Source organism: Lissotriton helveticus, chromosome 1_1, assembly GCF_964261635.1.
Source record: "Lissotriton helveticus chromosome 1_1, aLisHel1.1, whole genome shotgun sequence".
In the NCBI taxonomy this organism is placed as follows: Eukaryota; Metazoa; Chordata; class Amphibia; order Caudata; family Salamandridae; genus Lissotriton; species Lissotriton helveticus.
Genome location: NC_136057.1, coordinates 2,065,336,336 through 2,065,359,684, shown reverse-complemented (window position 1 = coordinate 2,065,359,684; position 23,349 = coordinate 2,065,336,336). Strand labels below are relative to the sequence as shown.

General features: G+C 43.7%; 1 protein-coding gene across 1 annotated transcript in view; it reads left to right on the top strand.

Annotated features, from left to right (window-relative positions):
- AK5 (adenylate kinase 5) overlaps positions 1 to 23,349 on the top strand; it is a 2,677,990-nt gene that overhangs the window by 1,805,596 nt on the left and 849,045 nt on the right. Inside the window, exon 8 of the mRNA XM_078645236.1 lies at positions 15,248 to 15,324. Within this exon, the coding sequence (XP_078501362.1) occupies positions 15,248 to 15,324 (77 nt within the window). The remainder of the gene's footprint in view (positions 1 to 15,247; positions 15,325 to 23,349) is intronic.

The following is a 23,349-nucleotide window of genomic DNA, read 5'->3' as shown; positions in this document are numbered from 1 at the left end:
TTTTGAGTCAGTATGTATGATAATAGCCAGCCGACACGTGTTTCGTCACACCGTGAAGGAGATGTGACTCATCAGGGCTGTAGGCTTGGGTGTGGTCAAATGCGTGGTGGCGGTTTGGATCGTACTGCCAGCCACGTGTGAGCAAAAATGTGAAGAGTCAATAACGGGTGCGTCCCAGAATCAAACAGGGACCTGTAAGAACGGAGGAAACGGCGCACTCGTGTGTGCGGTCGTCAAGCGATGTGACTCCAGGTTCCGCTACCTGGAGTCACATCGCTTGACGTCCGCACAAATGAGTGCGCCATTTCCTCCGTTCTCGCAGGTCCCTGTTTGAATCTGGGACGCACCCGTCCACATTACTTGATCTCGTCACTTAACGAGCAGGGTACTTATTGACTCTTCACATTTTTGCTCACACGTGGCTGGCAGTACGATCCAAACCGCCACCACGCATTTAACAACACCCAACCCTACAGCCCTGATGAGTCACATCTCCTTCAGGGTGTGACGAAACACGTGTTAATGCAAAGAGTTGTGTACTTCTTTTTCTCATAATGTACACAGTGTTCTGTCGCCTGTTTGCTTTCTCCTCTGCCATGTACAGGACTTTGGGTAAATATGACGTTTTCTGTACAGTCAGCACCTTTGAACCCTACCCCCAAACTGCTTACTGCCTGTTACCATAGTAACAGTTCATTGAACACTCAATTGAGCACACAGGTCAGAAGTTCCACACACAATGTTGCTAATCCAAAAAGCAAGTGTGCTTGACTTTTAAAAAATGTCCATAGGAACCGTTAATCGCAACGACAGCCCTGGTAAAGAGCTGGTAAAGAGTTAGCCCCGGTATTACACTTCTAGTTATAAACATCATTCTTTTCTTAGTAAAACTTTGAGCCCTGTCAGTTATTCTTTTACAAATTAAGAGGTATAATGTTAACGACTTCCTTGTAAATATGCCCCCAAGTACTGTGTTAATGTCACATGTGAATTGGGCGCGGAAGTGTACAGAGACGTTTTGTAGTCTCGGAGAAGGCCACCTTCCCGAGAATTATTTACTAATTGTTCGAGGAGTTCGAGGCAACTTAAGTCCGGGATTGTCATATTCAGGATCTTTATTTTAATATGCAGGGTGTGCCTCAGCAGTCTCTGAAGCTTCGGTGATGCTAGGCAGTGCCTTATTTGTTTTGTAATCACACGGGCAGTACTTATGGTGTTATAAAGTGATACACTCCTAGAACTCTTGCACTCGTATAATTTCTCAGGATTTATGTGCCTAAGAGTTACTTAAATTATTTTTTGTAGGTGCACTGTAGTGTGAAATAGTATTGACTTTAAAATCTTCTATAGCAGATGATTATCACACTAAATAATAGTTAAATGTTGTCATAAAAAGAAGACCTATACACTCAGTTATTTTTTTTTATTATTCTTTATTAAAGCAGAAATCAAGAAATAGAAATGTAACTTTAACAGAACAGTATAATAAACAAAACATGAGATGGACTCTAGTGGTAGCAGCGTCGGTAACCTGCAAAACAAAAATGAAACATAAGTATGTGTGCCATGTCGAAGAGGTAAAAAAGCTAGTTCGAATTAAAGGATCATAGTGAAAATGGAAGGTAGGGTAGTGGATGGAAGTGAGAAGGGGAGGGAGAGTTAAAAGTAGAGAGGCTGGAGGAGATAGAGTTTTGGCTTATTGCACTCAGTCTTTAGTGCTTACTGTTCATCACATGTTTTTCTCTGACGCAGGGATCTGTGAGATAGTGTGGTTTAAGAAGTCCTTAAAATTAAATACATCAAGCCAGAGATTGCCGTTGTTTGATAATATAGTCCTACATTATAACTTACTGGAAAATCGCTTGTATGCACCTGTGCACCCAGAGTGCTGCACCCCAGCCCCTACCCCGCAATGTGCTCAATTGTAGGTTTTGCACACTGAGGCTTCACAGCTCACCTGCCACCACTGGTGTGTCCCATGATGTGTTGGTGCAAGCTCCAAGTCCGGGATACATTTGTATGTAAGAGCTGGTCTCCACAATGGAATGGAGTCTTAATACTGCCATGGAAGGTGTTAGAATGCTCAGGGCATCATTGCAGGAGAGAGTCCCCACTCAGCCCCTTTCAGCCAATCAATTAATGTCTGTAAAGAGAGAAGTAATTTAATGGTGGAAACATTTGCAGGTAAATGAATGTTTATTTTAAGCTTGGTAGAAAATAGGAGTTGAGTGCATCCTTCGTTTTTGAAGTACGATCCATTGTTAGTGATAATCGTGGTTCAAAGAGGAGTTGGAATGCACGAGAAAACACAAGGTTAAATAATAGTGTATCATGCTAATATTTATATACATAGGAATAAAGTGTATGCTAGAAGCTCAATGTTCGCGTGTAATGCAGTGGCGGGAGCCTGTGTGCATGTACACTCAGTAAGGAAGTAATTAAAGTGTCCTAAAAGCTAACGTCACGTGTCTGTAGAGCAGCGCTTGTTGCTGGCTGAGGTCTATAGTACGGTCCAGTAGGTCCTTAAAATTAGATCGATGTGATTGAATGAGGTGATTGATTACATCATTTCGGAAGGCCAGATCGTTTTTTCTCACATGCACACCCAGGGTAGTGCACCCCACCTGTAGGGCAGCGCTGCTCGTAGGCTTAGGCCTACCTTATGGTATAGATGGTATTTAAAATGAGACAGAGATGTGACTGAATGAGGTCAAAGATCACAAATTAAGATAAAACTTGGCAATATTGCTTATTTGCACGTGTGCAGTGTGCCTGATACATCCCAGCCCTCTTGTAGGTCCGTGCTGAAGAGGTGTCGGCAGGGAAGTGCCTGCTGGCTCAGATTTACCATATGGTCCAGCAGGTCTTTAAAATGATTCAGAGATGAGACAGAATGAGGTGAGAGATCACGTCACTATGCAGGACAATATTGATTGTTCGCACCGCGTTTAATTGGAGGCCTTGTGCACCTAGGCCGCTCTGCTTACCTTTTGCAAACATTGCATTTAGCAGAGGTCACAACTTGATTTCTGCTTTGGATCCATACTGCAGACAGTGTTAAATTCAGCCTTGATTTATTAATCTGCAGTGTGGATAGCAGGGTTCATAACTTGAAAAGAGTAAGAGAAATAGTGTGGGAGAGAGAGAGAGAGAAAGAGTGAAGAGAGGAAGAGAGAATAAGAAAAATGAGAGAGAGAGAGGAAGAGAGAAAGAAAGACATTGAAAGTGTGAGAGAGAGAAAGTAATAGATGGAGCAGGAGAGGTAGTGTTGATACTAGAGAAAATCTTTGCAGCTCACCTTTTTGCCACCGGTGTGTGTCCAACCGCGTGCTGGGTTATAGTGCACCCCACTCCCCGGAGGTGATTGTACATTCCTACGCACTCAAGTTGCTCTACATTATCCACTCTCCCTGCCCAGAGGTGACTTCTCGTTGCTTCAGAAAGAAGATTTTCTGCTCACCTTGTGCCACCGGCGTGTTTCAAAGAGGGTCCACCAAGTGTCGAATCAACCTTCTTATGCATTGTTGCGATGGCCACGCATCATCGCAGATTCCTCAAACTTTGAGCTTTAGAGGTGTTGGGGCGGACGCCAATTTGTGAAACACAACCTGTTAGATAAAAAGAAAGATAAGATTGTGCGTCATTTGTTCATCAAAGGAGAGAGGAAGAGAGAGAGTGAGAGAGTGACTCTGAAAAGAATATTCGCAGCTCACCTTTCTGTCACCGGTGTGTCTTCCAACACGTGCCGGCATATAGTGCACCATGAAGCTCCACATCTAAAAGATAGTAGAAGAAAGATGTTATGATTGGTAATTGCCACTATCTTAATGTGGAGTAGAACAACATCGCCCTTTCACACACCTTCCCTCCCCCATTAAAAATACAACCATATGTACGGTTCCAACTTGTTTAATGGGCTTTGATTTATGAACAATTAGTAGAGTAGTAATGTTTTCCATCCGGTTATAGAAAACAAGTGGTGCACAGCCATACACGTGGTTTCAATCATTACGCCCGTGTCTGGGCACGATAATTGAAACCTCATGTGCTATTTGAGTCTATTACTCGCAGCAAGTGCCTAACAGATACCAATAGGCCATGGACGGAGCAATGTGCCCGCCTCTGGCCAATTGCGTGCAGTCTTTTAGAATAAGTTGCACTCAAAGGCCAATGGTTTAGTACGGAATGAAATAGACATGCACGAGCGTGTGTAATTTGTAGGTTAGGTTCATATCCCCGTTTTTTCACATAGAAAATATCTTGCGCTGCATGAGCAGTGCTGTGCACTACAACGAAGGCACGAGCTGTACTGCGCACAGCAACGGAGGAGCGAGTCCTAAATGAATTGAGAAAGGAAAGGTTGTCAAAATAAGATGGTAAATTTAAGGGTACATAGTGTAAAATAATAAGTACTCATCTACTTCGCTACGCATGTGGGAGTGACTGACATTTGACCGACTATAAAAACTTTCCTGCTATTGGAAAAAAAAATACAAATGCAATAAGATAGGGTATGTAGGTCTGTGTATGCCAAAATCGCTGCGTCGCCTTTTTGTATCCAGTCTGCTGTATCACATCTACTCCCTCCAGTGCACCCCCAGGCCTCACTGCTCACCTTTTTGCGAACAGGGCACCTTCTACATCATGCAGTCCCGCTCTGCCACCAAGAAGCCTCACATTTGGTGCTGAGTCTTGATATCACTATGGCTAAGGACATGCTCATGCACTCATCATCATCGCAGGTTGCTCACCCCTCAGTCCTTCTGGTACCACTAACTCAGTGACCAAAGAGGCTACGCACGTAGTGGTGGACCCCGTGCTCGGTGGTTCGGACCTACATGAGGCGTACGTACCACCAGGATGGGCCATCACAGCGCTTGCGATGGGAGCTACGCGAAAATGTCGTAGAGCACGTGCGCCCGGTCTTTTTTATTGGTAGGGTCACGTGTCTTGTGACGCCTGTGCTGGATGGGTGTGGTGTGGGCGTATACCCGCCATTAGGAAGTGTGTTTGCCGTTCTGAGAACTAGACCTGTAACTAGCAGATCACTATAATGAAAATCTGGGCCATGTTTTGTTGTTGTGATTTCCTGTAAGCGTAACCAGAGTGGGCTGGCCTGGCGTATGCCAGTGCTGCGCGAGGTTGTGAACAATGACTCCGGAGCAATGGGCGTGACCCTGTTGTGAGCTATTTGAGAAATCAATTGATTCAGGTGTTCGTGTTGTAGTTATGCTGTCATCCGGATCTTAAACGCAAATGTGTCACTATGTCTGTGAAGTCCCACAACATGGAAGGTACGGGATATCACTGACCCTATATTCATCCATAGTTTCACACATAACAGATGGTGGACATGACGCATGACTCCGTTATTGCCTGACGCGTTTCATCATTAGACTTCTTCAGAGGCTGACGAGGCTCGGTAACTACGGAGCTTTACTGTGGAGCCAAGTCGATGGATCTAGGTGACAGTCTGCTGATTGAGGCCCATACAGGGTTTGAAATGAACTTTGACAGAAAACTCTGCGCATCCATACAGGAGAATTAATTACCGAGACTGCATCTCCCACAATGCTTTGCTTTGATGTAACTGCCCCAATCTAGAGCGTGCAATAGCATTTCAAAGGGAGGCAGTTCGGAGCACGCACCATCTCCGTCAGCCTCTGAAGAAGTCTAATGATGAAACGCGTCAGGCAATAACGGAGTGGCTGTCCTATAACACTATCGAAAAGCGGATCTGTGACCATACCAATTAAATGCTTTCAGCACGCCTTGGTTTGAGTGATTCTTATTCCGGATGGGTAAACTTGGAGCTTGTATACTACGGCAGCAGCCCTGCTGTCGAGAACGCACCACCCGACCCAAAGATGGAGAGGGGCCATGAGGCTCGGTAACTACGGAGCTTTACTGTGGAGCCAAGTCGATGGATCTAGGTGACAGTCTGCTGATTGAGGCCCATACAGGGTTTGAAATGAACTTTGACAGAAAACTCTGCGCATCCATACAGGAGAATTAATTACCGAGACTGCATCTCCCACAATGCTTTGCTTTGATGTAACCGCCCCAATCTAGAGCGTGCAATAGCATTTCAAAGGGAGGCAGTTCGGAGCACGCACCATCTCCGTCAGCCTCTGAAGAAGTCTAATGATGAAACGCGTCAGGCAATAACGGAGTGGCTGTCCTATAACACTATCGAAAAGCGGATCTGTGACCATACCAATTAAATGCTTTCAGCACGCCTTGGTTTGAGTGATTCTTATTCCGGATGGGTAAACTTGGAGCTTGCATATATATATATATATATATATATATATATATATATATATATATATATATATATATATATATATATATATATATATATATATATATATCCAAGCGTGGCTCACTCTGGAGCATCCTGGCACTCCAGGGCGGTGCGTTCAGAGTATGGTAGAGCCCCGCCGTGATTCAATGATTCCTTTTGCCAAAGGCGTTTCTCGCGCACTCCCGATTTCTTAAGATACGGCAATCCACCATTTCATGCTGTGCAGATTATTTTAATGTCTGTGTATATATATATATATATATATATATATATATATATATATATATATATATACATATATATATATATATATATACAAAAAAGAAGGCGAGAACTCTGGGTAGTTCTCCGTTTAGGTGGAAAGCAGCTCCTGTTAGAGCACCCTCTACACCAGCGACACTCTAGATCTGCTCACCTCAAATGTCTGTTTTTCTATCAAAGTTTTTAAGCATAGGATTAGCAAAGTGCCATCCTACAGATCAGGAGACAACAGTCTCATGACCGAAACGCGTCGAGTGGTGTTGCTGGCTGAGCTGTTATGACATTAAAATAACCTGCACAGCATGAAGTGGTGGATTGTCGTCTCTTAAGACACCGGGAGTGCGCGAGAAACTCCTTTCATAAACAGGAATCATATATATATATATATCTCTATATATATATATATATATATATATATATATTCACTAAAAAACCTACAGAGACGTTATGCTTAGGTTCAGATTTTGCACGCATAAAACCATAGAAATTCAGCTGTTATAGTTAGTTACTTCAAGTAACTATAACTTATTCCCCAATGTAACTATAACCTGACCTGCGCCCCTAACCTAGGAATCCCTAGGTTAACAAATAAGTAGTCTAAATGATTTATATAGGGTCCCCTTTTAAAATTTGGGACAAGCTTTTTGTTAGAAACTCAGTGACTGTTGCTTGCTTGGAGACCATGGGACAACGTAATGGCAATAATTTGTAGGGCAGTCTTTGTTAGATGTTTAACTGGGGTTGCATCAAATGCAGGTTTACGCCAGCATGTGTTGTCATCACTGGCTAGCTCGTCAGCGAGTGTGGAAAGTTGTAAACAAACTTAAAAATCTCCACCCACAATGAATGTATACTCTTTAATGAATGATTTTAGCAAGCTATCAAGAAACCTTAAAGTTGGAAATTCTGTGGAGTTGCTGGTGGATCTATTTTATAAATTAAACAACAATATAGCTTTACCATTGTTTAATGTAAAGCAAGTATATCCTGACATGAACTGGGGATTTCCTTTATTGTACACTGGAGAAATGTTTTTACTCATATACGTTGAACACCAGAAGGTCACCCAGTGGAAAAGTTTATGGCCGCAATTTGAAAACTTCTGTAGCCTAGTCTAAATACACAAGTGGTTATCCAAGTCTCTTGTAACAAACAAACCTCAAAGACTTCAATGAAAATGCCACAATTGTTATTTAAAAGATTAGATTGTAGGCCTGCAATGTTCCAGAAGACAACCAAGAATTAAATCCTTCTAATAACATTGGGCATTCTGTAGCACACTTCTTGGAGTCAGATGATAATGGTTGCTCAGCTTGACTGCTATTGTAGTGAGATAAGATAGGAGAGCCATAGATTAATAGATCTGAGGGCTTGTGTAAGGGAGGGATGTTAGAAACAAGGTCTGCATTCTCATATCTAAGGTTTCCATTAACTTGAAAAGCTAGTTCTAAGTTTAAAGCCATAGTAAAGCGGGCCTCAAATATTAGAGACTGGGATTTTTTTAATGTCACTACAACGTCAGGGTTACAATTCCCTTTTAACAAGAGTCATTGAGGACTAGATGGTAGGTGGGTAGAATTAGTAGTGGAGGATTCAACTAACCACCCTAGGCCAGAGATGACAGTACCCCTTGGGACTTCTCGAGTCAAATCTGCAGGGGGCACAGGCTTGAATCAAATTGCCAAATCGAGTGGATGATGAGTTTTAAGCAAAAGTGATATGAGTCCTCTTGCTAGAATTGCATCAAATTAAGTAACTTTGATTTAATCCGTTACAGCTTGGAAAAGAGTAGCACTTTACACCTACTATGTTACTGCAGGTGATGGAATAGCAATGCTTCACACTCCTTATCCAATGGATTAACTTGTTTGTGAAATACTCTGTGTCTTTGTAGGTGCCTTGTCTCAGTTTCAGTTTGGGGACTTTAACCCTAATGATTTCTCTCTTGTTAGTAATGCATGGGCAGGAGGCTGCTTTACGTATGTGTAAGTCATGAATGGGAGTTGCTATATTGGACTCAGAGAAGGTTATCCCAGGGCCGGGAAAAATGTTGTAGTATAGGGGAGTAATGTGGCTCGGTTACCTTACTGCTGACATCCATATGTGGCAACCCACTCTGCAGATTCCTTATTGAAGGATGTTTTTGTCTATGTTTTCCTGTTCTTTATGCAGTTTAGCGGAGTTGGTGGATGGGCTAGGGTGGGAGTCAAAATAAAAGGCTGCATAGGCCATAGCGTCTAGTGGCATGCTCTAAGTCTACATTAATCTCTCTGGCTGTTGGGCAGCAAAAACAGAGCTAACATCATTACAATACTGCAGGTCTTCTTCTAGCTGTCATGGGGTTTCTAGGGCTAAAATTGACCACAATTTCCATTGATTTCATAACCATCAATTGTAAGTCCTCAATTTCAGATTTCAGCAGTAAAAGATGGTGGGTGTCTGCTTCCCCAAAATTGGTAACAGGACATGGCTACACTTTAAAATCAGTTTTAGCCTCTTTAGAGGTTTCTGGATGGTTGTCCCAAACAAAAGTTCCTGGGGCTCAAGTAGTGCATATCTATTGCTGCAAAGGATCAGTGGCACCAAAGTAGGAAGCGCAACTACAGATGTATCAGTGGTTGTCTGATATCCACTGTAGCTAGTTGGGTCAGACAAGGGCTGGTTAAACAGTTGTGCTGGAAGTACCTTCCTTGGTTTTTCAATACTTTTTGCCAGGATTCTTGGTCCATGGCTCCTCCCATCTGCTGACAACCCCTTGTCCTCCAACATGATTTCCCCTTCCTCTATCTGGTTGTCTGTTTCCGCTTCAACACTGTTTTCCGCAGAGTGATCACTGGCCTCTTGTTTCTTTTCTCCCCATGCGGGCTTGGAGCAGCTTTCCTCTTCCCCATTTTTGATGAGCATCTGCCTCTTGTAGATAGCACTCCCCAGTCAATCTTCCATTGAAAAGAGATCAGGGCAGAAATTAAATTAACAGCTCACTTTGGAGTGATGCAGGTTCAAACATAACAACGCAACAATAGTAGTTGAAGAGAAAGTCAATATGTGAAGCCCACAATTACTTTATCCTCCTCAAGAAAGTTGCATGTCACAGGCAAGGATCAAGAGGGATTGTCCAGCCTAGCCTCCTCTGTGACATGACAGGCCCCCCTGGCTCGGGCTTTGTCCGTATGCAGCCCGCACCTAACTGAGGTGAGGCCTTCCTCCTCCGCCGCCTCCATGGCTTGGGCTGGGACTTGGAGTCCGTGGTCTTGGGGTCTTCACACGCTATGTAGTGCATAGGTGAGGTGGAGCCTGCATCCTCCCCCCCCCCCTTCTTGGCCTGATGGCTGTTGGTACTTGAAGTAATGGAAGGTAGCCCTCTGTCACTGCCTCTCCCAGTTTTGAACAAGGTCGGGAACTGATCATTATATTAGACCAAGCATATGTTAACGCACACATACAGGATTAGTGGGTGGCACCACCAAATATCTGAAAATAGGGTCAAGGGTAAATGCAGCTGAGGCACACAAGGCAAGGGATCACAACTGTACATCATGAAGGAGACATTCCCATCCTAACACCTGCCACATACCCATTCTATGCTGCACAAGTTGTCATGGGTAGCTATGCACGGTGCAAAAGGATTTGGCCATGAGCAGTGTGGGTTGGTGAAGTAATCACACGGAGACAGGTTAGTCTGAGAACATCTCCACAGCTTCCAGGGACACTGATCAACCGTCCCTTCCAGTTCAAACCATGACATTCTATTTCAGTAGCTGTGACATAATAGGTTCTGTTAGGAACAGTAATACAAGGGGAGATGCATGCTTTAACAAGAATGCTACAGTTGGCCACAAGCCTGAGCTTCTGTCAAACACACGATTCAGAAAAGGGGGTGGTGATGAACAGAGTGCCTGAATTAAGCAGACCACTCTTACCCAGTCCAAAGATCAGGGCTTGATCCATCACCGTTTTTTAGCTCACTGCACCATCCCAGCTCAGAACTTGGCTATATGCAAATTAGTCTGTTCCTGTCCCAGTGCATGATGGTAACAGGGCAAACCAAACTACCAAGCCAATTCTTATACTGGGAAGGAAACAAGCTTCCGGGGACCGGTTTCTGCCATTTCAGGCGTCGTCGGCCCGGCTTGCTTAAATCCTGATGGTGCAATGAGCAAGGGACTCACATCTGAGTATACCCTTCCACGCTTGTGGTGGACAAAATGATTCAGAAAAGGGGGTGGTGATGAACAGAGTGCCTGAATTAAGCAGACCACTCTTACCCAGTCCAAAGATCAGGGCTTGATCCATCACCGTTTTTTAGCTCCCTGCACCATCCCAGCTCAGAACTTGGCTATATGCAAATTAGTCTGTTCCTGTCCCAGTGCATGATGGGAACAGGGCAAACCAAACTACCAAGCCAATTCTTATACTGGGAAGGAAACAAGCTTCCGGGGACCGGTTTCTGCCATTTCAGGCGTCGTCGGCCCGGCTTGCTTGAATACTGATGGTGCAATGAGCAAGGGACTCACATCTGAGTATACCCTTCCACGCTTGTGGTGGACAAAATGATTCAGAAAAGGGGGTGGTGATGAACAGAGTGCCTGAATTAAGCAGACCACTCTTACCCAGTCCAAAGATCAGGGCTTGATCCATCACCGTTTTTTAGCTCACTGCACCATCCCAGCTCAGAACGTGGCTATATGCAAATTAGTCTGTTCCTGTCCCAGTGCATGATGGGAACAGGGCAAACCAAACTACCAAGCCAATTCTTATACTGGGAAGGAAACAAGCTTCCGGGGACCGGTTTCTGCCATTTCAGGCGTCGTCGGCCCGGCTTGCTTGAATCCTGATGGTGCAATGAGCAAGGGACTCACATCTGAGTATACCCGTCCACGCTTGTGGTGGACAAAATGATTCAGAAAAGGGGGTGGTGATGAACAGAGTGCCTGAATTAAGCAGACCACTCTTACCCAGTCCAAAGATCAGGGCTTGATCCATCACCGTTTGTTAGCTCACTGCACCATCCCAGCTCAGAACTTGGCTATATGCAAATTAGTCTGTTCCTGTCCCAGTGCATGATGGGAACAGGGCAAACCAAACTACCAAGCCAATTCTTATACTGGGAAGGAAACAAGCTTCCGGGGACCGGTTTCTGCCATTTCAGGCGTCGTCGGCCCGGCTTGCTTGAATCCTGATGGTGCAATGAGCAAGGGACTCACATCTGAGTATACCCTTCCACGCTTGTGGTGGAAAAATGATTCAGAAAAGGGGGTGGTGATGAACAGAGTGCCTGAATCAAGCAGACCACTCTTACCCAGTCCAAAGATCAGGGCTTGATCCATCACCGTTTTTTAGCTCACTGCACCATCCCAGCTCAGAACTTGGCTATATGCAAATTAGTCTGTTCCTGTCCCAGTGCATGATGGGAACAGGGCAAACCAAACTACCAAGCCAATTCTTATACTGGGAAGGAAACAAGCTTCCGGGGACCGGTTTCTGCCATTTCAGGCGTCGTCGGCCCGGCTTGCTTGAATCCTGATGGTGCAATGAGCAAGGGACTCACATCTGAGTATACCCTTCCACGCGTGTGGTGGACAAAATGATTCAGAAAAGGGGGTGGTGATGAACAGAGTGCCTGAATTAAGCAGACCACTCTTACCCAGTCCAAAGATCAGGGCTTGATCCATCACCGTTTTTTAGCTCACTGCACCATCCCAGCTCAGAACTTGGCTATATGCAAATTAGTCTGTTCCTGTCCCAGTGCATGATGGGAACAGGGCAAACCAAACTACCAAGCCAATTCTTATACTGGGAAGGAAACAAGCTTCCGGGGACCGGTTTCTGCCATTTCAGGCGTCGTCGGCCCGGCTTGCTTGAATCCTGATGGTGCAATGAGCAAGGGACTCACATCTGAGTATACCCTTCCACGCTTGTGGTGGACAAAATGATTCAGAAAAGGGGGTGGTGATGAACAGAGTGCCTGAATTAAGCAGACCACTCTTACCCAGTCCAAAGATCAGGGCTTGATCCATCACCGTTTTTTAGCTCACTGCACCATCCCAGCTCAGAACTTGGCTATATGCAAATTAGTCTGTTCCTGTCTCAGTGCATGATGGGAACAGGGCAAACCAAACTACCAAGCCAATTCTTATACTGGGAAGGAAACAAGCTTCCGGGGACCGGTTTCTGCTATTTCAGGCGTCGTCGGCCCGGCTTGCTTGAATCCTGATGGTGCAATGAGCAAGGGACTCACATCTGAGTATACCCTTCCACGCTTGTGGTGGACAAAATGATTCCGAAGACGGCTGTAATGCCAGAAACCGGTTCCCGGAAGCTTGTTTCCTTTCCAGTGAAGAATTGGCTTGGTAGTTTGGTCTGCCCTGTTCCCATGATGCACTGGGCCAGGGACATACTAATTTGCATATAGCCAGGTTCTGAACTGGGATGGTGCAGTGAGCTAAAAAACGGTGATGGATCAATCCCTGATCTGTTGACTGGGTAGGAGTGTTCTGATTTACTCAGATACTCTGTCCATCACCACCCCCTTTTTGTAATTATTTTGGCCACCATGAGTGTGGAAGGGTATGCTCAGACATGAGTCCCTTGCTCATTGCACCATCAGGATTCAAGCAAGCCGGGCCGAAGACGGCTGTAATGCCAGAAACCGGTTCCCGGAAGCTTGTTTCCTTTCCAGTGAAGAATTGGCTTGGTAGTTTGGTCTGCCCTGTTCCCATGATGCACTGGGCCAGGGACAGACTAATTTGCATATAGCCAGGTTCTGAACTGGGATGGTGCAGTGAGCTAAAAAACGGTGATGGATCAATCCCTGATCTGTTGACTGGGTAGGAGTGTTCTGATTAACTCAGATACTCTGTCCATCACCACCCCCTTTTTGTAATTATCTGTCAAACACACAGCAGCTGCATAGCCTTTTAAAATGGTGGCTTTTTCCGAGTCCAAAATATTAGCAGCAATTTTATTTAATGGAATTCTGTATTTTAATGTCGTAAACTTAGTTCTTTCAGATTTATTTCCCCATGTTTCATGCTTCTGAAACCCACAGCACCCCCATGAGGTCTGGGACCTTATAGTGCCTCTCTTGTGCTGTGGAAATGTTTGTACAACAACTGTAGCTTCACCTTGGCGCATGCTTAATATGACTCTTCTGAGAGTGAACACTTCCCTGTTGGATGAAGAGGCATTAGAGAGGTCTCCAACCTTTTTTGTAACAAGAGCCATTAAACCTAAAAAATATATTGTCCTAAGCTACTAATATTATTAGTGTTGTAATAGTGACCACACTGGACAAGATTACATTTGTGGCCACCTCATGCTAGTAGATGAGTAATGATCACATCAGTGCATCTAGCAGAGTTGCTAACAGTAACCTGAAAAAAAGATTGGAATGCCAATGCAAGGGTAATACATATCAGCCGCAGCTGCAGTGCACCAATATAATAAGTGTCCCCAGTGCCACATATTTGTTCACTCAGATATTAGCTTTAACTATAACGTGTATTTTTAAAGTGTACGTTTACCCTATAGCATGTTTTCTCTTTAACCAACATAACGGTTGCATAAGTTGAATTGGACATTCAACCATTTAAGACCAACATCTGCTTACGAGTTCTGAAAATACACACATTTCCATCTCGAATAAACATTTTTGTACTTTGGTATGCATATATCAATTCAACAATATAAAGGGTTCTCATTTAGTGAGCTGAATTGCACAGATGAGAGCTACTTGCGGGTAACTCGTTGGAGAAGCCTGTTTTAGACAAAAGCATCCGATTAGCCCTGCCGAGCAAACAGCTATCTAGGAAACAACGATGCATCTTTATTGGTAGATATGTAGATTAATACAAGTTGAAGCCTTTGGCCCCGTGTGGACCCTTTTAACTGTCGCTCGTTCTTCTGTAAGCACAGTGCATCACTAAGAAAGCAAAAAATAAATGCTGAAAATCTATGTTGTCGATTTGCATTCATGTGATTGCAGCTCTTACCACCCTGCGCTGGTGCCTTGCCCACCTTTTTTAATCTATTGTAACCCTTCATGTCTTTGCTTTCCACAGGTTACATAAACCTACTCAAGGCATTTAACACAAATGTATACATGTAATTTTCCATATTCCTCCGCTCTGCTTTAGAACCTTCCTTAGGTATGTAGGTCAAGAATGTAATGTAATTGCCACGTGGACTCACATAAAGGTCAGAAGTCCAGATTATTTCACGGATCAGCTCATTTTAGTGGGGGGTCTGGGCTGCCCATCAAGACACTGGGGCAAACAGAGCTGCACATAGTCTTTGCTGGGTGAGGTAGTCCGCTTCAGTGTCATTAGTGGATTGCAGCCGCAGACATTTTGCACGTGGTTGCAGCTGTGACACAGAGTTCTAGAAATGTACTTTGTATAAAAAGGCTTGGCAGAAAGAACTTTACAAATGCTTCCTGCTTCATTTTCCTTCTACCCTACCTTTGCTATGTATAGCTCACACATACACATTGTGCTTTTTAAGCCATGACAATAAAACGTCTTCATAATTCACATTAATAATATAACAAGCACCTTGTAAATGGTTATGCAGGATGTGATGCTGGAAAAATGAAAGGGTAAAAATGTAACTCTTGACCAATTTTCTTATGGGTGCCAAGGCAGTGAGTATTTCTAACTTTCATTTCCATTGATATTTTAGGGCCAAGTGAACTTGACCTAAGTCTCATTATGGATTCAGGAGATCCTGCGGATGCTGAATCGGACTTTGAAGCTGAGGTAATGACATTTTTGCTTCACTCTGGCTTCTGACATTCCAATCTTTTTTTTAAAGTCTTTCTGTATTCGCTCAATTGAAGTGTACCATGTGTGAGAGTGGTCCAGAGATATATTTCGATTGGTGTCAAAGTTATTAGCACATCTCAAAAGCCAAAGGCATTTCCTGTGGTGCAACTAGAGAACTAAAGAGACACCATACTACACTCTTATTTAAATATAGATATATATATATATGTGTGTGTGTGTGTGTCTGTATATAAATAGATATAACTTAAATTATAGTTACAAAAATAACTGACAATTGCAAGCATTTGCGAATCATGGTTAGCTTTGCAATCCATAGTTCTCAAAACATACTTGCAAACAATAACTTCTGACCTAATGCCTATTTTAGTTAATTTTTCCCGATGCAGTGCTCAGTTCACTGCTTCACTGCATAGGTTATTGACAGCCGCAACAGAATTATTTATGTAACAGCCAGGGAATCAGAGCACAAAGGAATTTCAAATAGTCAGCAGGATTCAGGAATTCACGTTTGCTTTCTAAAACAGATTTACGAAATGTCTTTGGATTCACAAATCCACAGAAGATCTGTAAATTAATGTTCCTGATATCACTAATATTGGTACCCTTCCACACCCACCCAACAGATTATAATTGTATGCTAATTTCTCAAACACAGCTGAACGTAACCAAGTAAAGCTAAAGCACTTCCTTGAGAAAAGTTCCAATTTCATGCCATGTTTCGTTTAATTCTGACAAAAACGTTTCTTATTTAACAACGTGCTACTTTTACTCGATTGTCTCTCTGCTATCCTTTCCTTCCTGTTGGCTCTTTTGAGCTACTGAGCCAGTGGCTTTGTTAACACATTGAAGAAGAGCGTATTTTAAATTCATTGCAGTTTTGAACTTTGATTTGTTCCGAGTGTTCAATGGGAGATTTGATGGGGACCCATGAGATGTATTCTCCTACAGATAAGTTAAACACATTGGTCCTGCTAATAAGCAGATTTAACATTGATGGTCTCATGTGGGATGTTTCTCATGAGTGATGTTATATGTAAGGTCATAAGCAGTGCATTGACGGGGTGCAAGTTATAGTAAGTTGATGTAGGAAATGGGTTCCTGCCTTTTTGGTCCACCAGACCTTTTTACCAATGACTACCCAGGTTTTGGACTTTTGTGGTGCACGCATCTCACTACCCGAGTCTCCCTCACTGTAAATTCACATTAATTAAATTGAGTGTTATAACTGCCAGCGTTCACCTTTTAGGATAAGGCTGCTGCTGTGCAGCTAGGGTAAGGAACACTGGGCTGGCTACACCTGGACACGTGTGTACAGGCATGTGTAGGCTGCACATGCACGACTATTGTCATGCGCAGACTGGTATCTGAATACAGGTAGCCTGTCACAGAAAGGACTCTGCAGGGATTGACACTGACATGGGATAGGTCTCTTAATTTGAGTGGGCATTCATTGTGTAGGTCTGTAGTGCTTACTGGAAAATCTGTGTATTTTTAACTGATTTATACAAATAGGTGAAATCTACCCTAAAGTACAGTTTTGCTGCACTTAGGCTACAAGGTCCAGCAAAGTACCATATTGGGGTAAAACGTACGTGCCACTTTTGAATGTGCAGTTTCCAATAACCCACATCAGCAACTTTTGGTACATCAGTATTTGTCATATTTCTCTAGCTCAGCTCATAATCAGATTCCAGGTCTTTGTCCCCACCTAATGGGCTAAGTTAATTACTCTACTCCTCAACAGAGAGAACAAAGGCCTCCCCATACAACAAGTGTAATCAACATTGATTGACTGTGACCTTGGAAAGGAAACGGTGGGGAGGATAGCTGCATATGATAATTAGCTTATCACACCGCAAGTGTGCTTTAACAGCCCAGACCTATTGGTACAATGGAGGAAGTCCAGAACTCTAGAGCCAGCACCAGGTGGGGCTCACCTTTGAATGTTTGGTGGGTAGGGATTGGGCAGTGGTGTTGGCTAGGGGTGAAGCTCAGGCCTTTCGAAGAGCTCTTTCTAGAGAAAACTTAAATGTGTTATTTTGGATTGACCTTGAATGTTATATAGGAGGGTTGGGACAGGGTGGAGTGTGGAGGATCCTGGGTTTGTGGGGAGACAGCTGGGTCAGCTGGGAGGGTGCTTCCCACTCTTTCCCCAATGTGGAGTAGCACCCATGTGCCTGGTGTGCAGGGTCACCCAGGATTTGAAAAATAAACAAAACGAAAAGACAAAATAACTTGACACACGGCTGCAGAACAAAGTGGAGCGAACCTCTCCTTACATATGCACAGAATTTGGCCTGTTGTGCTCAGTAATGCTCTCTAAGGGCTAATTTGGATATTGGTTTTGCTTCTGTGGTACTCCAGAATAGACAGATGCCCCATCAAACTGTGGTAAAAGTATTGTGGGTGTCTACAGGAATGCAGCAGCCCCCAGGAGCATTTATAGAATGTAACCCAACCTCTCACAGGGACCCCAACAGAGATGTACCATTGATTTAACCACTTATAAAGCTGGAGCATTTATTCTTTGGGTCTAGATTGTGGGTTGCCTCATGGTTGGCGGCCCCATGGCTACATTGGGTATATTTTTGAGTCCTCATTCTCCTTCAGATTATGTCTATTGTTACAATTGAGCACCCATAACCATCCGAGTGTTTTCTGCTGAATGGTCTGGCACAAACAAATTCAGGGTTATTAGACCTATTTTGCTTGGTAGCTTACTCACCACATAATATACCCAGTTTCCCTGCTTGTAGTACAGTCCAAATCGCACTTTTTCTACTGCTTTTTAGTCAATTGAGCAGTGTAGGAGGGGTTGTCTGCAGCCAGTTTGCACAGATCTCTTTGATAGCGGGAAGAATCATGACAAAGAAGAGTCTACTTTCACCTTGAAAGATGTTGATATTAAGCTGAACCTCAGTTCCGAAAAGAATTAAGACGTGGCTTACCTTGATTCTATGAAGTACGATTTCTGATAATGTACTGCTTATGCTCATATAATTTGCTTACTAAAGGACAGGTTCAAACATATGTTCGTTGTTGGTCTGGTCTTCCACACAACTTTTGCAACTGGGCACTGCTCCTTCAGTAAATGTTGCCATCTTCTTGGGCATCAGGTATATTCTGTGGAGTGTATAAAAACAATTCTTCCATTGAGCAGCCGATTTAACTGAGGAGTAAAGAAGATTGAAAGAACCTTGCCTTAGATTTGGTTTCTACCCCGTTGGCAGGTATCCTTCCCAAGGGTGGTAGGGATCTTCAAGGTATTGTCATCCGCATTTATTAGCTTCCAGTAGCAAATAGAAACTTCCTTTTTTAGTGACTATGGATGTTGTATTCTCTCTTTCCCAACTCTTACATGTGTTATATTTCTGAGCTGGCCACCAGAACACCAATTGTTGATCTTTGCACCTCAAAATTAAGCCTTTAGTTATCTCTGTTATGGCCTTCCATGAGGTTGGTCCTGTTTCATCTCGCAGCTGCCCCTAATATTCTTTTCCTCGCTTAATCACTGGAAGACTGAGTTTGTCCTAAAAAAAAGCAGGTCCGTACAGGGAACTACAAATTGGGGCATACATTTTATAAGACTTGATGCCTAAGATTTTCCTTAAACTATGCCAAACTTCTAAGAATATAGTTAGTCAAATTCAAGAAAAATCTGTCCTGCTCAATAGAGTCTAACATTTCAGCAAATACTCCTCTGCTTGAGACCAGGTCTTGACAGGAGCAATCTACAGTTTATAAATTGGAAAGAATAACAATGCCTTTTGACATTGAGGAATGACACACCACATTTTTCAAGCTTCCTTCTGAATGTATTCCAACTAAGTCAGATTCCCTTGAAGGCCCATGTGAAGCTCCTTAGCTTACCTTGTGTTTTAGCAATACAATCCTTGGGGAACGAAAGTGGAATGTTATCAAACAGATATGTTAGCGTTGGGAGGATTGCCATTTAACCAAATCTGTCCTGCCATGTAATGTAAGAGAAAGGTTCCCCAACTTTTTCAGTAGCCCATCAATCTCCTTCATTACCCTGAGGAGATTGTTACTTGGTATCTCCTCCAATTGTTGTGTCATTTTGATTCCCAAATATGTAATCCTTGTGTGGCTTCTTAGCATAGTATTTTTAATGTTCCAACCCATTACCTCAGTCTTGGGTTTATTTATCATATAACCGGAAAAAGCCACACATTTGTCAGTGAATTCATCCACATGGGGTACAGCCTTTTTCAGATCATTCTTGTACAAAATGCTGTAATCCGCCTACAAGGTGATCTTATTTGCAAAGTTATTGGATTTGAATAGGATGATCCCTTAATTCCTTATAAACATCTGTCATAGGAGTTCAATACAAAGGTCAAAGAGTAATGGGGAAATTGGACATCCTTGACAGGACACCTACAGATATTCATTTGCCTTTAAAGACACCCAATAAGTAGAGTATGTGCAGATGGTGCTTTGTACAACTTCTTAATTCCATCTATGAATGCTGATGCAAATCCAGAGGTTTCCAGGACCTCCCACAAATAAGTCCAACTGACTCTATTGAAAGCTTTAGCTGCATCAATAAGATCTATTGCTAACTGATAGGAATTTGCAATAGTCATATTTATGGGGGATATTAGAAGGTATGTTAGGCTGTGCAACTGCCAAACTGGTATGAATCCTTTCTGATCTAAGTGTATGATGTTTCTGACTGCCATTGAAAGATTTGTAGAAAGGATGTCTGCAAAAATCTTACATTCATTCTTGAGCAGTGAAATTGGTCTGTAAGAATATGTCTTTTTGAGTCTTTATTAGGTTTAAATAATAAAATAATTCTGTCAGAAGTCCAGGTGGACAGAATTTCTGTTTTTTTCGAATAGAGTGAGTTGGACAGATCCTTCCATATAGGGATTATAATCGCTTGCAAAGCCTTATAAAATTCCCAAATTCACCTGGAAGGGCATCCAGGTCTATTGACTTCCTGATCTATTTATTTGCAAAAAGATTTTCTCTTCTGTGATTTCCCCCTGAAAATGTTGTTGTTCCTCATTGTAAGAAAATGGGTTGTTGATTGACTGGGGAGTTAATCCTGGGCAAGCAGCAACAACAATCCTTGTCATTGTGAGGCACAAGCCAACCCTAAAATAACCTGTGCTCAACCCTCTGGTAGTGTTGCATGGAGCAGTCAGGCTTAGCTTAGAAGTAGTGAGTGAAGTATTTGTACAACACTTCAAACAGTAGTAAAGTGAAAGCACCATGAAAAAAGGATCCCACACCACCTACGGCATTGTTTAGGATCTCTTCAAAGGGACTTGTGATGGAAAGTTCAGCGTTGAGGAAGCTGTGTGCAGTCGGGCAATGCATTGATTCTGAAGAGCTGCAAGTCAAGGAGGGACAGAGGAGGCAATAGACAAGTATGAATATTAGGGAGATCATGGAAGTAGAATGGAATTTGGGGTGAGTCAGAGTGTGACGATAGAGGATATATTGAAAGAGACACAGAATGAGACATAGAGTAGTGCATTGGAGGGAGTTGAGGGGTTTTCTTTTCTTTTCTTTTTTCTTTCTTTCTTCCTACAGTAGGAGTAGAGTACATAAATATATAGAAACATAATTACATAGAAAGGTTTATATGTATAAAGGTAATAATAAAGAGATATAACATTGTATTGCATAAAGGGCATAATGTGGAAGTGTGGCTAGATAGTTAAAACTCCAGACTTTCAGGTGTTAATGTATGTAAAATCGATTTATATGTGTTTTTATTTAGATCTATATATACCTATATATATTACCTCCTGGTAGTCGCCAGTAGGTAGTTATAGTTAGGACCATGTTTCTTTAGGAAAATCATTTTTTGACTTTGCTATATCTTTGGCGTCGTTTGATGAATCTTCACAAACATTTCCAATACAAGTGCCCCGGTGAGTCTTGGTGTGCATGGAAAGTTTTGGGGTTATCTGTCAGGCGGGGCCAAGAAAAAGGGCAGTCAAAAAAAGTGCATTTCCCAAGTTAATTCCCATAGACTTTTAGATGTGACTGCAGCCCAAATTGCTGAACGGAATTACAGCAAATTTGACAGAAAGCACACATTTGGTCTGCAGATTGTGCTTTTTGTTATTTGGTGTAAATCTAGTCAGTAGTTTTCTAGATATTTAAGGAAATCCACATTTGTATATCTATGATCCAGAAGCCTTTCACAAATAATATCGAGCTTATGTTGAGATTTGCAGAGCTCTAATTGGCTGCCAACACTTCAAACAGAAAGTGTTTGCAGCCATCTTGGGACTTGGCTTCAGCCGAGTCCCCAAAAAAAGTGAAAAAAAGGAGGGCAGGGTAGGAGTACCATGACCTACAAGCCTTGGTCTTGGGGGTCGCAGAGTAACCCCGTTAGGGCAAAAAGCATTTTTTTTTAAAATGCGGCAAATTTGTGAAATGGAATGGGATGCATGGAGCCCCACTTGCAAGAGCTGACTTTGCCCCAGGAGCCACCACCTCCCCGGGCCTTATGAACATTACAACAGGGGGGCCTCACGGATCTCCCCAGGGGGCCACCACTTCCCTGGGGCTAAATAGAAAGTAATGAAGGGCCCTTGTGGATCTCCTGGGCCCTGGGGACCACGACCTCCTCAGGGCTAAATTGAAAGTAAAGGGGGGCCTTGTGGACTGCCCTGGTGACCACCACCTCACAGGGGCAAACAACTTTAAAAAGCGAGAGGGGGTCCTGGGGACCACCACCTCCCGGGCTAAATTGAAAGTAAAGGGGGGCCTCATGGACCCCCGGGCCCCAGGGACCACCACCTCCCAAGAGCAAATTAATTTAAAAAGTGAGAGGGGGCCCTAGGGACCACTACCTCCCCTGGCCAAGACCGTGTAAAGTATACCAGGGGGGCTGCATGCCCCCCATGCCATTAATTGCCCTGAAGACGGCCACCCCTCCCCAGGGATGGCTCCTGCTATGTCCTGGGGGAGCCCACCCATGAGACATAGCTGTTTGCTTTTGCTTGGCGGAGCTGACAGCTCCGACCAAGCAACAGCAAACACTCCACTTCCAGTGGGCAGGAACTGTCAAAGTGCTGCTTCCCGCTGAAAGCAGAGATTTCATCTCTTTCCCTGCCCACATAAAGAGATGGAACTATTACTCTTGCACACAAGTAGCTGCATTTCCAGCAGCTCTGTGTTTGCAATGACGGCTTCCAAGGGAGGCGGGGAGCCGGCTGGGACCACTGGAGCTCTGAGGCACCCCAAAGCGGTCCCCAAGATGCACACTGGGTGTCTTGGGTAGGATCCAGGTCACCCAGAGAAACATGGCTGGGCCTGGAGGATGGGGTCCCTGGGTCAAAATCGGACTGAGGAGGAGAGCCGCATGGCCCCCCATTGAAATTACAGTGGCCCCTCCCCCATTTTAGAGGGAGAAAAAGGAAAAACAAAGGGTAGAAAAACGAGCAGGAAAGGCAAAACAGAGGGCAGAAAATGAGCAGGAAAGACAAAACAGAGCAGAAGAGGGCAAAACAGAGGGCAGGAAAAGCAGAAAAGGCAAAACAGAGAGCACTCACACACCCACTCACAGACTCATGCACCCACTCAAAAATCCAATGAGACATTCATGCACACATTCACAAACCTACTCAGAGACTCATGCACTCACTCACAAATGCACTCAGATACTCACAGCCCCACTTGGGTACTCACACACTTACTCACAGACCAATTCAAACTAACACACCCACTCACATCCCACTCAGACTCCTGCACCCACTCACAGACCCACTCAAAGACTCATGCACCCACTCACATACCCACTCATAGACTTAAACACCCACTCACAGACTTGCATGGAGGCTGACACATCCACTCACAGACCCACTCAGACATTCATGCACTCACTCACAGACTGACTCAGACACTTATGAAGGCAGTCACACACCCACTCAGATACTCACAGACCCACTCAGACACTCGCGCACCCCCTCACAGACTGATTCAGAGACTCACACACCCAGTCACAAACCC